The 15,086-nt window shown below is 35.2% G+C and overlaps 1 protein-coding gene across 18 annotated transcripts in view; it reads left to right on the top strand.

The window, feature by feature from the left end:
- The window catches only part of DLG1 (discs large MAGUK scaffold protein 1), a 318,440-nt gene that overhangs the window by 238,777 nt on the left and 64,577 nt on the right, over positions 1-15,086 (top strand). For all 18 annotated transcript variants that reach the window (XM_073231852.1, XM_073231851.1, XM_073231856.1 and 15 more), the window contains one exon: positions 1,560-1,662. In XM_073231852.1, coding sequence (XP_073087953.1) covers positions 1,560-1,662 — 103 coding nt within the window. The remainder of the gene's footprint in view (positions 1-1,559; positions 1,663-15,086) is intronic.

The following is a 15,086-nucleotide window of genomic DNA, read 5'->3' as shown; positions in this document are numbered from 1 at the left end:
TACTAGACAGACTTTAAATCAGATATTTTAAATGTGTTAAAGAACTAAAGGAAACCATATATAAAGTGTAAAAGGAAAATATAGGAACAGTCTCTCACAAAGCAGAGAATATCAGTAGAAATTTCTATTATAAAAAAGAAAAAGTATAGTCTTGTTAACAAACTACTCTCTTTTAAATCTGTAAGTTGTCTTCAGATCTTTTCTGTAGCAAAAAGACTTGATGTTCAGGAATAATTCATTAAAAACTATAATCTTCTCTACAGTGATCTATGAGTATTAATCTTCCTTTATATTTCTTCCCTAATTTTTTCTTCTGGGAGTATTTTCTTTATACTCAAAGTAGAACTGTTTATACATTATGTTTTTTTTACAGCCTTCAGCTAGAAATATTCTCTCATAAAACCACTTTCTTTTTGTTAAGATTAAGGCTTTTAGATCTTGACTTTCATTAAGAAATGTGTATTTGTTTTAACTTAGTTGTCTAATGATACCCTTTATAGAAAATACAAAACAATAGGTCTTTAGACCTGTTCTAAAAAATGCTCTTTCATTTAAATTTTATGGTCCCAAGACCTTCTGGGCTTATAGACAGATTTTCCAGAATTAGCATGTTAACTTTAACAGGTTTGAGATTTGATGTCAACAAAACAGGCTTTCATATACAAATTGCATGGCGGCTTTTCTTCCTTTCCAAAAATTGTCAATCGAGGTCCCAGACATTGCTGTATTCTATTGCTGGTTCTTAGGGGGAAGAAACTAGCTTAAATATTTAAAGTTTATTATATTCTAGTATAATGCTCCCATGAATGTCCTAGTAAGTTTTTCTTATAGTGGAAAAGGTATAGCAGTCGCTTAAGATAATATGCCTTGTCGTATATACAGTATGTTGACAGCCTTTGGGGAAAAAAATTAAGTTGATTATTCTGGAGTGGGATTGATCACTTCAGTACTAATTTTACCCAGTGGTCCTTTATTAAAAAAATGTCTCCTTGTTCATTTAATAATATTTCCTCTAGTTCAATGTCAGTTCTTGAAATCTGAGCAATTTTTCATACACTTAAATAATTGCTTTCCTGTTACATCAAAAGAATGGAAGCTTGGGTTAGAAAAAGAAGAGAATTGGAACTGAAATGAATAATAGGTGTGAAAACATGGCAGGAATTGAAAGTGTGCTGTAAACAAAACAAATTTCCATCCCATTGCTTGAGTTACTAATGAAATGAAATGTACAAAATGAAGATACTGATTTTTCAGGTTGTTAAATTAAGGTATGTTTCTCAAGAGATTAATAGACCTTCTGGAAAACCTTGAGGAAAATATTGTAGTTTTTCTCACTTGACATTAAGCAAAGTATTTTTGGTGAATAAAATTGCTTTGATTGATGGTAATATTTTGTTTTAATGTAGGATATAGTTTCAGTAAGTCAGAACAAGAAAATACCTTAGTAGTAAAGTAATTGCAAGTAATTTTTATCTACACCTACTCAAAGAACAGGCTGTTGTGATTTCTAATCAGTGTGATAATTTTCTTTCTAAATTAAGATTTGGTTTGATTTACAGGTAAACAGTGTTGACCTCAGAACTGCCAGCCATGAGCAGGCAGCAGCCACTTTGAAAAATGCAGGCCAGGCTGTCACAATTGTTGCACAATATCGACCTGAAGGTAATGAAATTCTTATTTATGTTTATTTACTTCAATTTTTAGAATACTTCCTCCTAATAGTGTTTAACTTTCCAAGTTTAACTTTCTTTTTTATGTTTTGTTCTGATTTATTAAGCTAGTATTTGTTTAGTCTGAACCTAATTCACTATCCAGATCACAGTGTTTTTAATAGGATGTAGGAACTTGTATCTGCCAACTCATTTGAGTATTTCATTATTATTTAGATAAATTTTCAAATATTTACTTTTTAAAAATCTGTCCTCTAACCAAACACATGCCTTTTACTAACTCAAGATCCAAAAGCATTAAAAAAGCAGAAGCAAAGGTAGTGATATTAGGTCATTGCAATTTTTTCTAACTTGATTTAGGTTATATTTATTAATATCATGCTTTAAGATGTGTTTCTAAGAGTGTTTTTTTGCCATTTAAGATAAAGATTTTTTTATTTTTTTATAATTTTTTTTATACAAACTTGAGGTCTAATGTGTTTCTAGATGGTGAAGTGTATCATAGACATGACCTTACTAAGTTCCTAGGGGAAGAAGATTATAATGGAAAATTTGAGGTCATGCCATATTAAACATATATCAGAATCTAGTGTACATCAGCATAACTACTTCTCCAATAAAACCTCAGTGGAATTTTAAAAGCTTAAACACCCAGAAAAATATCTCACGTACTCGTTAATGTTGGTAAACAAAAAGGTGAAGAAGGTAAAAATGATATGATTAAAGGAATCAAGTGAAACATTCTGTAATTTAGCGCTGTTAAATTTGTCGCTCTTTGCAGTGGAATTTATTTTTGTAACAAAACCTAATTATGTTTTTTAACTGATCAAAGTAGCATTTTGGGCATTGCTTGCTGTCTCATATAGTATATACAGTCTTAAGCTTTCAGCATTTTAGGTTCAGTAACTGAACAGAGGTAAACTCATTTACTAAGGGAAAATTCCAAATAAATTCACACTAACCAAACAGAGACTAATGTGTGAAGTGAGAGTGCCAATTTACTGATTTTTGTGAGAAACAAACTGCCAGTGGGACTATAATACATGCTTTCATGGCCAACACATTCTTGTCCTATAGGTATACTGTATGTTGATCGTAACAAGTTATAATTACTAGCTGCTTAGTATGATAGAGTATGTCTCATTTTTATGTTTCTAAGGAATGTAGACTACTTAGGTATGATTAAGGATAAGTCCCTTGCCTCCCCAGAAACACAAAAGCAGCAAGGAAAATAAAACATACCCATACAACTCCACCCCCACATTAAGTAGAACTAAGAAGACAGATACAATGCCCAGACAACAAAATATAGGCAATGGCTCCTTAAGCAGCTTGAGATCTGGCAGAAGCCACATGGAAAGAGGGGAAAAGTGAAAACATGAAATGCTGAGAATACTCAGTGGTAGCAGAACTTAGGATATAATAGAAAATTTCACTTCCTAAAGGTGAAGGGCTTGTTTTTGAGGTACAAAAACATACCTTGTTTATGGCAAGCCTCATGGGAATTGGAGTGAATAGGCTAGAGCAAAGGCCATCCTTTATGTGATTTGGTTTAGAGAATATTTGGGTAAAGCAATTTGTCTAGATAGCATCAGACAGTCTTTTGATTTTAAAGGCTATACAGATAACTTGCAAAGATAATTCCTCCTGCACCCACAAATTTTCTGGTCCAGCTGAGTGGCTGATCCATCAAAATAACAACTCAGTGTTATGTAATTTAAAAGTAACTAGCCTGGCATTTAGATATTAGTAAGAAGATGTGGAAACAAACAGCAGAGCTTAGCAGCAGGTAAAGGTTAGTCACATAAACATAGACACACACACAAAAAACACGTTAACACAAATCAGATGGAAATTTGATCTTAATATTTTTATCAGTTTGGGCATTTACTTCTTTGAAGAAAACCACAAAGTAGAAATGTAAGAACTGTAAGAAAAGATGGCTTAAGATTAATTTGGAGCTAACAGAAACCAGGAAAGAAGAAAGCAAACCAGTTACTTAAATTGAAACACCATGGCAAAGAAACACTGCAGAAAAATCGATAGGGGACATAGAGAATACAATAAGAAAAGTAAATAATATGAAAGCAAATTTTTAAAGATTATAGAGCAGAAATATTAATAGTGGAAGACAGACAATTATGTATATGCAACATATACATAATTAAACTTTCTGGAAAAAATTTTTAAGAAGAAAATAAATGTTTGAAATTATAATACATTCAAGAAAACATTCCTGAATTAAAAGGAAGTGAATCTTTATATTGAAAGACAGAATGATAGAAAATAGACTTAGAATAGTTAATATTTTTCAAGAAAGAATCTTCTGGGAACCAGGTGAAAATACTAAGTTATTAATAAGAGAATAAAAATGATTGATAGAAGGAAGAGCTGCTCTAATGTTTGGTGAGCATAGACTAAAACAAGGACAGTTAATTGTACTATTAGAAGTTAGTGGCTCTTAATTAAGCCTAATGTACCCCTATATGTACTAGATAGATACTTGCCACTGATGGTTGGCAAGGGTGGGCCATCCTTTTTCTAGGGTGCTTATTGAATGAGCCCAGAATATCCCTTTCAGGTAATCTTTTTCTGTGTTTACTGTTTTCTTTCTTTCTGTTGTCCTTTTTTGTGATTTCTATACATTTCTACTATGTGAATCTGATTAATATTTTTTCCTTGCTGTATTTGAAACTTTAAGCCATTCTGCCTTGATAGAGACACCTTTGTCTCAAGGAGAATTTGCACTCTACTTCAATTACTCGAATAAGTACTGTACAGTAGACAACTTCTATGTTTCAAAGTTACACTGTTGTGTTGATTACTCTTGTATATGTCTTATTTTGGAACATCTCCTGAACACCAGACTATTTTGTTTCTTCAGCTGTATTTCTCCCTAGTATGAAATTGAGCATGGCTGAAGGTATTCTTTTATTATCTCAGTAAACGTCTCCTCTCTGTTGGCCACCACTCCAAAGCCACCACCATCTCTTACCAGAATGTGTTCTAATAGTTAAGTCTCCTTACTTTTTTCTTGATTTTCTCCACTCTGTTCTGTTTGTCAGTCAAAATAATGTTTTTTTTTTACTCATAATTTTAAAAAATTTATTTATAGAAGCAGATAACTATTCAAAAACTTGTTCTCTAAATTTTATTGCTCTCATTTGTAGTTATGGTTGCATGAACTGGAAAATTTTTACAATTTTTTTTTTTTTGAGAGGGCATCTCTCATATTTATTGATCAAATGGTTGTTAACAACAATAAAATTCTGTATAGGGGGTCAATGCTCAATGCACAATCATTAATCCATCTCAAGCTTAATTCTCGTCAGTCTCCACTCTTCTGAAACATAACGAACAAGTTCTTACATGGTGAACAAATTCTTACATAGTGAATAAGTTCTTACATTGTGAACAGTACAAGGGCATTCATCACAGAAACTTTCGGTTTTGATCACGCATTATGAACTATAAACAATCAGATCAAATATGAATATTCATTTGATTTTTATATTTGATTTATATGTGGATCCCACATTTCTCCCTTTATTATTATTATTATTATTATTTTTAATAAACTGCTGAAGTGGTAGGTAGATACAAGATAAAGGTAGAAAACATAGTTTAGTGTTGTAAGAGAGCAATTGTAGATGATCAAGTGTGTGCCTGTAGACTGTGTGCTAATCTGAGCTAGACAAGGGCAATAAAACATCCACGGATGCAGAAGCTTTCTCTCAAAACAGGGGGGTGAGGTCCTAAGCTTCACCACTGTTGTTCCCCAATTTCTCACCTGATGGCCCCCCTGCGACTGTGCCTGTCTTAGGTTGTTCCTCCCTTGAGGAATCTTACCTGTCTCTGGCTAACCAGTCATCTTCCAGGGCCATACAGGGAAATGTAAAGTTGGTAAGTGAGAGAGAAGCCATATTATTTGAAAAGGTTAGCTTTTTACTTCTTTGCAGATTTATGCCCTGTGGCTTCTATGCCCAGCATTTGTCTTGAGGTATCTTTACCACTTAGAGGAGTTATGATACTCGGTGAATTCGATATGAGGCACGAATTCTATTTAAGGGTTGTAATTAGGAAGGAAGAAGAAAAGCTATAGAGGTAGCAGATGGAAGAAAACATGGGAAGATTGATTATTTCTTTGACATATCTTCTTGTAGAGTAACTTAAGCATGTATAGGTTTTAAACTACTAATTAAATTGCGCACACACATTAACATAATAGGAATACAGTTATATAACCAAAGCAGATCTATAATTACCAGCCATCTCCAGTGAAGCCAAGAAAACCAGTTAGGCACCCTAGGCATTTGTGAAAATTTGTCTATGATATAATGGATATTGTCCAACTGTACTTGAACAGTCTGAGAGAAATCAGACAAATTAAAACAACCCATTCCTGGGAACTGTTCACATACCATATATTCTTTTAACAGTAGATAGTCTGTAGTTGTAAGATTTTGGAGTGCTACAACTTGCACTTCTCCTAATTCTTGGTGGAGTTCCAACAGTATAGATCCAGTCAAATTTGTTGTTTGACTGTATGCACAGGCCAGCTTAGATATCTCCTTCTTCATTCCAATGGCAAGTCCAGAAACCGGTGGGATGAATGCAGCTACAACTGCAGCATCGCCTGGATCTTTGTTGAGGTTTTTTGATGATCATCTTGTGGTATGTCTCTTCCAGAGAGTGCTGATGTTGGAAGTTCTTCTTCAAATCGTATCTTAGTTCATTTTCTGGGTAGCCAAATTAGGCTTTGATCCTCTGTATAAACACAAACAGACCCTTTTCCCACACTTTGATATGCCCTTTATACCATTGTGTAGAACTCATTGGAGGTCACCACACAGGAACTGCTTTTTTTTTTTTTTTAAGAGAAAGGAATATTATCAGAAAGGTGTACTTCCATAGCTGATCATCTGACACCCTTCAAGTGACCAAAATTAAGGATATTAAAGCATGCATTAATCGTTGATTTACAGTTAGTTTTATCCTATCAGGGAGTAATCCCCCTTCTCTTTCTTTCTTTCTTTTTTTTTTGTTTTGTAATCTTTAATCTATACTTACGTGAAGAATATTATGATTACTAGGCTCTCCCCTATACCAGGTCCCCCCTATAAACCCCTTTACAGTCAGTGTCCATCAGCATAGCAAAATGTTGTAGAATCACTACTTGTCTTCTCTGTCTTATACAGCCCTCCCCTTTCTCCCACCCCCCCATGCATGCTAATCTTAATACCCCTCTTCTTCTTCCCACCCCCTTATCCCTCCCTACCCACCCATCCTCCCCAGTCCCTTTCCCTTTGGTACCTGTTAGTTCATTCTTGGGTTTTGTGATTCCGCTGCTGTTTTGTTCCTTCAGTTTTTCCTTTGTTCCTATACTCCACAGATGAGTGAAATCATTTGGTATTTCTCTTTCTCTGCTTGGCTTATTTCACTGAGCATAATACCCTCCAGGACCATCCATGTTGCTGCAAATGGTAGGATTTGCCCTCTTCTTATGGCTGAGTAGTATTCCATTGTGTATATGTACCACATCTTCTTTACCCATTCATCTGCCGATGGACATTTAGGTTGCTTCCAATTCTTGGATATTGTAAATAGTGCTGCAATAAACATAGGGGTGCATCTGTCTTTCTCAAACTTGATTGCTGCGTTCTTAGGGTAAATTCCTAGGAGTGGAATTCCTGGGTCAAATGGTAAGTCTGTTTTGAGCATTTTGATGAACCTCCATACTGCTTTCCACAATGGTTGAACTAATTTACATTCCCACCAGCAGTGTAGGAGGGTTCCCCTTTCTCCACAGCCTCGCCAACATTTGTTGTTGTTTGTCTTTTGGATGGCAGCCATCCTTACTGGTGTGAGGTGATACCTCATTGTAGTTTTAATTTGCATTTCTCTGATAATTAGTGATGTGGAACATCTTTTCATGTGTCTGTTGGCCATCTGTATTTCTTATTTTGGAGAACTGTCTGTTCAGTTCCTCTGCCCATTTTTTAATTGGATTATTTGATTTTTGTTTGTTGAGGAGCGTGAGCTCTTTATATATTTTGGATGTCAAGCCTTTATCGGATCTGTCATTTACGAAAATATTCTCCCATACTGTAGGGTACCTTTTTGTTCTTTTGATGGTGTCTTTTGCTGTACAGAAGCTTTTCAGCTTAATATAGTCCCACTTGTTCATTTTTGCTGTTGTTTTCTTTGCCCGGGGAGATATGTTCAAGAAGAGGTCACTCATGTTTATGTCTAAGAGGTTTTTGCCTATGTTTTTTTCCACGAGTTTAATGGTTTTATGACTTACATTCAGGTCTTTGATCCATTTTGAATTTACTTTTGTATATGGGGTTAGACAATAGTCCAGTTTCATTCTCCTACATGTAGCTGTCCAGTTTTGCCAGCACCATCTGTTGAAGAGACTGTCATTTTGCCATTGTATGTCCATGGCTCCTTTATCAAATATTAATTGACCATATATGTTTGGGTTAATATCTGGAGTCTCTAGTCTGTTCCACTGGTCTGTGGCTCTGTTCTTGTCCCAGTACCAAATTGTCTTGATTACTATGGCTTTATAGTAGAGCTTGAAGTTGGGGAGTGAGATCCCCCTACTTTATTCTTCTTTCTCAGGATTGCTTTGGCTATTCGGGCTCTTTGGTGTTTCCATATGAATTTTTGAATTATTTGTTCCAGGTCATGAAGAATGCTGTTGATAATTTGATAGGGATTGCATCAAATCTGTATATTCCTTTGGGCAGGATGGCATTTTGACAATATTGATTCTTCCTAGCCACGAGCATGGGATGAGTTTCCATTTGTTAGTGTCCCCTTTAATTTCTCTTAAGAGTGACTTGTAGTTTTCAGAGTATAGGTCATTCACTTCTTTAGTTAGATTTATTCCTAGGTATTTTATTCTTTTTGATGCAATTGTGAATGGAATTGTTTTCCTGATTTCTCTTTCTATTGGTTCATTGTTAGTGTATACGAAAGCTACAGATTTATGGGTGTTAATTTTGTATCCTGCAACTTTGCTGTATTCTGATATCAGTTCTAGTAGTTTTGGGGTGGAGTCTTTAGAGTTTTTTATGTACAATATCATGTCATCTGCAAATAGTGACAGTTTAACTTCTTCTTTACCAATCTGGATTCCTTGTATTTCTTTGTTTTGTCTGATTGCCGTGGCTAGGACCTCCAGTACTATGTTAAATAGCAGTGGGGAGAGTGGACATCCCTGTCTAGTTCCCAATCTCAGAGGAAAAGCTTTCAGCTTCTCGCTGTCCAGTATAATGTTGGCTGTGGGTTTATCATATATGGCCTTTATTATGTTGAGGAACTTGCCCTCTATTCCCATTTTGTTGAGAGTTTTTATCATGAATGGATGTTGAATTTTGTCAAATGCTTTTTCAGCATCTGTGGAGATGATCATGTGGTTTTTGTCTTTCTTTTTGTTGATGTGGTGGATAATGTTGATGGATTTTCAAATGTTGTACCATCCTTGCATCCCTGGAATGAATCCCACTTGACCCTTTTGATATACTTTTGAATTCGGTTTGCTAATATTTTATTAAGTATTTTTGCATCTACATTCATCAGGGATATTGGTCTGTAATTTTCTTTTTTGTTGGGGTCTTTGCCTGGTTTTGGTATTAGGGTGATATTGGCTTCATAGAATGAGTTTGGGAGTATTCCCTCCTCTTCTATTTTTTGGAAAACTTTAAGGAGAATGGGTATTATGTCTTCTCTGTGTGTCTGATAAAATTCCGAGGTAAATCTGTCCGGGCCGGGTGCTTTGTTCTTGGGTAGTTTTTTGATTACCGTTTCAATTTCTTTGCTCGTAATTGGTTCGTTTAACTTTTGTGTTTCTTCTTTGGTCAGTCTTGGAAGGTTGTATTTTTCTAGGAAGTTGTCCATTTCTTCTAGGTTTTCCAGCTCGTTGGCATTATAGGCTTTCATAGTAGTCTTTAATAATTCTTTGTATTTCTGTGGAGTCTGTTGTGATTTTTCCAGTCTCATTTCTGATTCTGTTGATTTGTGTTGATTCTCTTTTTCTCTTTATACGTTTGGCTAGAGGCTTATCTATTTTGTTTATTTTCTCAAAGAACCAGCTCTTGGTTTCATGATTTTTGCTATTGTTTTATTCTTCTGAATTTTGTTTATTTCTTCTCTGATCTTTATTATGTCCCTCCTTCTGCTGACTTTAGGCCTCATTTGTTCTTCTTTTTCCAATTTTGATAATTGTGATGTTAGAATATTCATTTTGGATTGTTCTTCCTTCTTCAAGTGTGCCTGGATTGCTATATACTTTCCTCTTAGGACTGCTTTCACTGCGTCCCACAGAAATTGGGGCTTTGTGTTGTTGTTGTCATTTGTTTCTATATATTCCTTGATTTCTATTTTAATTTGTTCATTGATCCATTGATTATTTAGGAGCATATTGTTAAACCTCCATGTGTTTGTGAGCCTTTTTGTTTTCTTTGTAGAATTGATTTCTACTTTTATACCTTTGTGGTCTGAAAAATTGGTTGGTAGAATTTCAATATTTTGGATTTTGCTGATTCTCTTTTTGTGGGCTAGTATGTGGTCTATTCTGAAGAATGTTCCATGTGCACTTGAGAAAAATGTATATCCTGTTGCTTTTGGATGTAGAGTTCTGTAGATGTCTATTAAGTCCATCTGCTCTACTGTGTTGTTCAGTGCTTCCGTGTCCTTACTTATTTTCTGCCCGGTAGATCTATCCTTTGGGGTGAGTGGTGTGTTGAATTCTCCTAAAATGAATGCATTGCAGTCTATTTCCCCCTTTAGTTCTGTTAGTATTTGTTTCACATATGCTGGTGCTCCTGTGTTGGGTGCATATATATTTAGAATGGTTGTTATATCCTCTTGTTGGACTGAGCCCTTTATCATTATGTAGTATCCTTCTTTATCTCTTGTTACTTTCTTTGTTTTGAAGTCTATTTTGTCTGATATTAGTACTGCAACCCCTGCTTGCTTCTCGCTGTTGTTTGCCTGAAATATGTTTTTCCATCCCTTGACTTTTAGTCTGTACATATCTTTGGGTTTGAGGTGAGTTTCTTGTAAGTAGCATATAGATGGGTCTTGCTTTTTTATCCATTCTATTACTCTGTGTCTTTTGATTGGTGCATTCAGTCCATTTACATTTAGGGTAACTATTGAAAGATAATGTACTTATTGCCATTGCAGGCTTTAAATTCGTGGTTACCAAAGGTTCAAGGTTAGCCTCTTTAGTATCTTACCACCTAACTTAGCTCGCTTATTGAACTGTTATATACACTGTCTGGAGATTATTTTCTTCTCTCCCATCTTATTCCTCCTCCTCCATTCTTTATATGTTTGGTGTTTTGTTCTGTGCTCTTTCTAGGAGTTCTCCCATCAAGAGCAGTCCCTGTAAGATACCCTGTAGAGGTGGTTTGTGGGAAGCAAATTCCCTCAGCTTTTGCTTGTCTGGGAGTTGTTTAATCCCTCCTTCATATTTAAATGATAGTCGTGCTGGATACAGTATCCTTGGTTCAAGGCCCTTCTGTTTCATTGCATTAAATATATCATGCCATTCTCTTCTGGCCTGTAGGGTTTCTGTCGAGAAGTCTGATGTTAGCCTGATGGGTTTTCCTTTATAGGTGACCTTTTTCTCTCTAGCTGCCTTTAAAACTCTTTCCTTGTCCTTGATCTTTGTCATTTTAATTATTATGTGTCTTGGTGTTGTCCTCCTTGGATCCTTTCTGTTGGGGGTTCTGTGTATTTCCGTGGTCTGTTCGATTTTTTCCTCCCCCAGTTTGGGGAAGTTTTCAGCAATTATTTCTTCCAAGATACTTTCTGTCCCTTTTCCTCTCTCTTCTTCTTCTGGTACCCCTGTAATGTGGATATTGTTCCTTTTGGATTGGTCACACAGTTCTCTTAATATTGTTTCATTCCTGGACATCCTTTTCTCTCTCTGTATGTCAGCTTCTATGCGTTCCTGTTCTCTGGTTTCAATTCCATCAATGGCCTCTTGCATCTTATCCATTCTGCTTATAAATCCTTCCAGAATTTGTTTCATTTCTGTGATCTCCTTTCTGGCATCTGTGATCTCCCTCCAGACTTCATCCCATTTCTCTTGCTTATTTCTCTGCATCTCTGTCAGCATGTTTATGATTTTTATTTTGAATTCAGGAAGAATGGTTAGGTCTGTCTCCTTCTCTCATGTCTCTGTCATCTTGTTTTGCCTGTAATTTTGTGTTTTCATGGTGATAGGAATAGTTTGCAGAGCTGGGACTAGTGACTGGTGGAAGAACTTCCCTTTTGTTGGTTTGTGGCCTTCCTCTCCCCCTTCGCAAGGTGCTGGGTTCTTGCAGGTGTGGATGTGGTCTGGATGTTGTCCTGTGTCCTCTGGTCTCTATTTTAGGAAGAGTTGTCTTTGTTATATTTTCATAGATATATGTGGTTTTGGGAGGAGATTTCTGCTGCTCTACTTATGCCGCCATCCTGGCTCTGCCTCCAAAATAATGTTTTTAAATACAAAGATCTGATTGTATTATTTCCCCTTTGAAGCATTTCCTGTTATACTTTGATTAAAATCCAAACCCTTTAATATAGCACCTGTAAGGCCCTGTGTGATTGAGCACAGCACAGCACATGTTACTTCACTGCACACCATTGCTCCTTCATTTGCTCCTTAAGTTCTAACCATACAGGCCTTCTTTCAGATCCTTGATTGCACCAGATAATTCCCTAATTCTCTGCTCATTCTGTTCTTTCTTAGAATATTATTTCTCCCTATTCTTTTTATGTCTGGCTCCTTCTCATGATTCCATTTCTTATAGCACTGAAATTTTTCCTTTATAACACTTAACAGAGTTTGTATATTTGTTCAGGTGCCTATTGTTTATTATTTATTTAAGCCTGCCACTAGAGCTTTCTGAAGCATGTAGCTATATCCCTCTATACAGACAATGAAATAGACTCATATAACAAAGCTAGTCATAGCTAGGATTCAGTCCCAGGTCTACAGCCTTCAAAATCTAGATACTTTTCACTGGGAATATTTTGATGAGTGCTTATTAGTCTGGCAGAGTTGGTGTATCCTGTGTTCTTTTGCCACAGCTGTGATACCATTGCCTAATAAACACAAGGTAAGCACAAGTAGAGCATAATAGATAGACATTACCTTAGGAATTCAAAAGGATAGGATATAAACCATGTTGCCTGACATAAGAAAAGATGCCATAGAGGGGGCCTAACTGGTAACCTCAAGAATGAATAGAATTTAGATGGGTAGAGACAAGAAATGACATCCTAGGTAAAGAATAACAGAAGACCAAAGATAGGAAAGTTAAAATTTTAAAGCATGTTTTGGATACTTTGAAAACTCACCTGTCCTCCTTGCTGTATTGCTACTTACCTTGTTTGTTTATTAGTGAGTGACACAATGACTTTATGATTTGTTTTAATATTATGTATATTTAACAAATGTATTTTTGTTGCATAGCACTTTTTTTTAAAAAACACATATTGCATATCATCAATATGTAACTGCTATGAGGACCAAAGATACAAGTTGAAGACTCAGCTGTTCTTTTCAGTGAGCTGGCTAATTTAAGTAATACAAAAGCAGTCACCTGACACTATGATAATCATTTATTTGCAGTTGGTATTTTTACTTTACTAATTATGAATCCTTTGTGATTATCTGCTTCATTATTAATTGGACATACATACATACAAAGAGACAAAGAACAAAGAACTACGCTTTTGGGTTTTTATCCTTTAGGATCTATAACTTGGCTATTAGTTTTCCATAAAATACTGTTACAGGTTTTTCAGCTTCTGTACTTTGATTTTTTATTACCTAGACTCCAAGAATGAAAAAATAATATCTATAAGGCATTTAATTCCTCTAAATTTTGCTAACTCCAAAGACAAGCAACAATTCATTTTTAAGATATTTTCTACTAAACATTTTGGGGAATCATAATCAGAAATCAAACATGGACACTGAAATTACTGTGCTAGTTTCTGACTCCATATCCAGAAGTTACAAAATTCTGACAAATAGTTTCTGGTCTATAGGTAAAGAATCTCTTACAGGTTGGGTGGTAGAATCTAATAGAAATATTATGTGCCAATCATGGTACTAGCCATGTTACATTTACCAACTCCTAATTCCCAGAAAACCCTACAAGGTAGGCACTGTTATCTCCATTTTACATTACAGTTGAGTAAACTAAGGCACAAAAAGGTTAAGTAACTTGCCAGTACACGGCTGTTAGGTAGTTAAGATTTCTTCTAGACTTTTATAAAAGAAGAAAAACTTTTCTTCTTCCTTTTAGTGTCAGTGTCTGGGACCTGTAAATTAAACTAACAAAAGACAGGTGAGAAAGATTTATTTAGTATTTATACAGAGAGCCAACAAAAGAAGTAGCTGGCTCATTAAAAGGTTAAAGATATATATATGTAATGTTGTGTGGGAAAGGGAGTAGGGAGAAAAGCTTTCCATGGGAAAAACAATAGGTTTCCTTAGGAAAGACAAATTAATTTTCAGGACTAAGTTTGTGATGATAATGTGTGTCTGTACAGATATGAGTGGTCTTTTCTATCTTCTTCAGGGCCATGAAACTCCCCAGGACAGTAGATTTATGATATCCTTGTTTCCCAGAAGTTGCTGCTTTTAGTCAGATAAGGAAAACTCCCAAGAAAGTGTTTTTCTGCATTTGTTCAATCTCAAATCTTTCTTAAAATAATCTTTATGAAGTCTGGGTTTTCCATTGGGTCGCAACATCTTGAACTCACTCTCTAAACCATACACTGAAGCTACCTCCCTTCATGAAAAGCCATAACCTCAAATATATTACTTCATTATTCCTCATGTATACTGTACCAAACTTTAAATCTGTATTTTTGGTTCAGAAAAAACATTAACTTTATTACAATGATATTATAAAGGAAAAAGAAGTAAAAGGGAATTAAGCTTACATTATTTACTCTTTCACTTTGGTTATGTCTTAAATTTATGAAGTATTTTATTTCGTTTTCACAAGAGTAAAAATATTTGCAATTGGTAGTATCATACCTAATTTTCAAGTGACTAAACTGAAGTTTAGAAAAGTTGAGAGGTTTAAGCAGAGCACTTAACTTTTCTGAGTTTCGAAGCTTTAATTTAAATCTTAGTTGCAGCTGTGAAGTTTTAACCCCAGTCTCATTTTGTTTCTGTTATTACTTCTGGTAACAACCAAAGAAAGGAGAGGTGGAGACTGAATAGTGGCATTTCTTTGTAAGCATTTTTCTGTCTCTTATAGTGATTTTCTGTAGCAGGTTCCTAATCTAAAGATTTATTTAATCCTGCTTTCCTTCCTGTATCTTTCTATCCTTCTCTACTATTTAAAACAACCAGCCTACCTTCCTACTCAAAAATCTCCCCTTTTTCTT

Source organism: Manis javanica, chromosome 3, assembly GCF_040802235.1.
Source record: "Manis javanica isolate MJ-LG chromosome 3, MJ_LKY, whole genome shotgun sequence".
In the NCBI taxonomy this organism is placed as follows: domain Eukaryota; kingdom Metazoa; phylum Chordata; class Mammalia; order Pholidota; family Manidae; genus Manis; species Manis javanica.
This window is presented reverse-complemented; position numbering and strand designations above follow the sequence as displayed.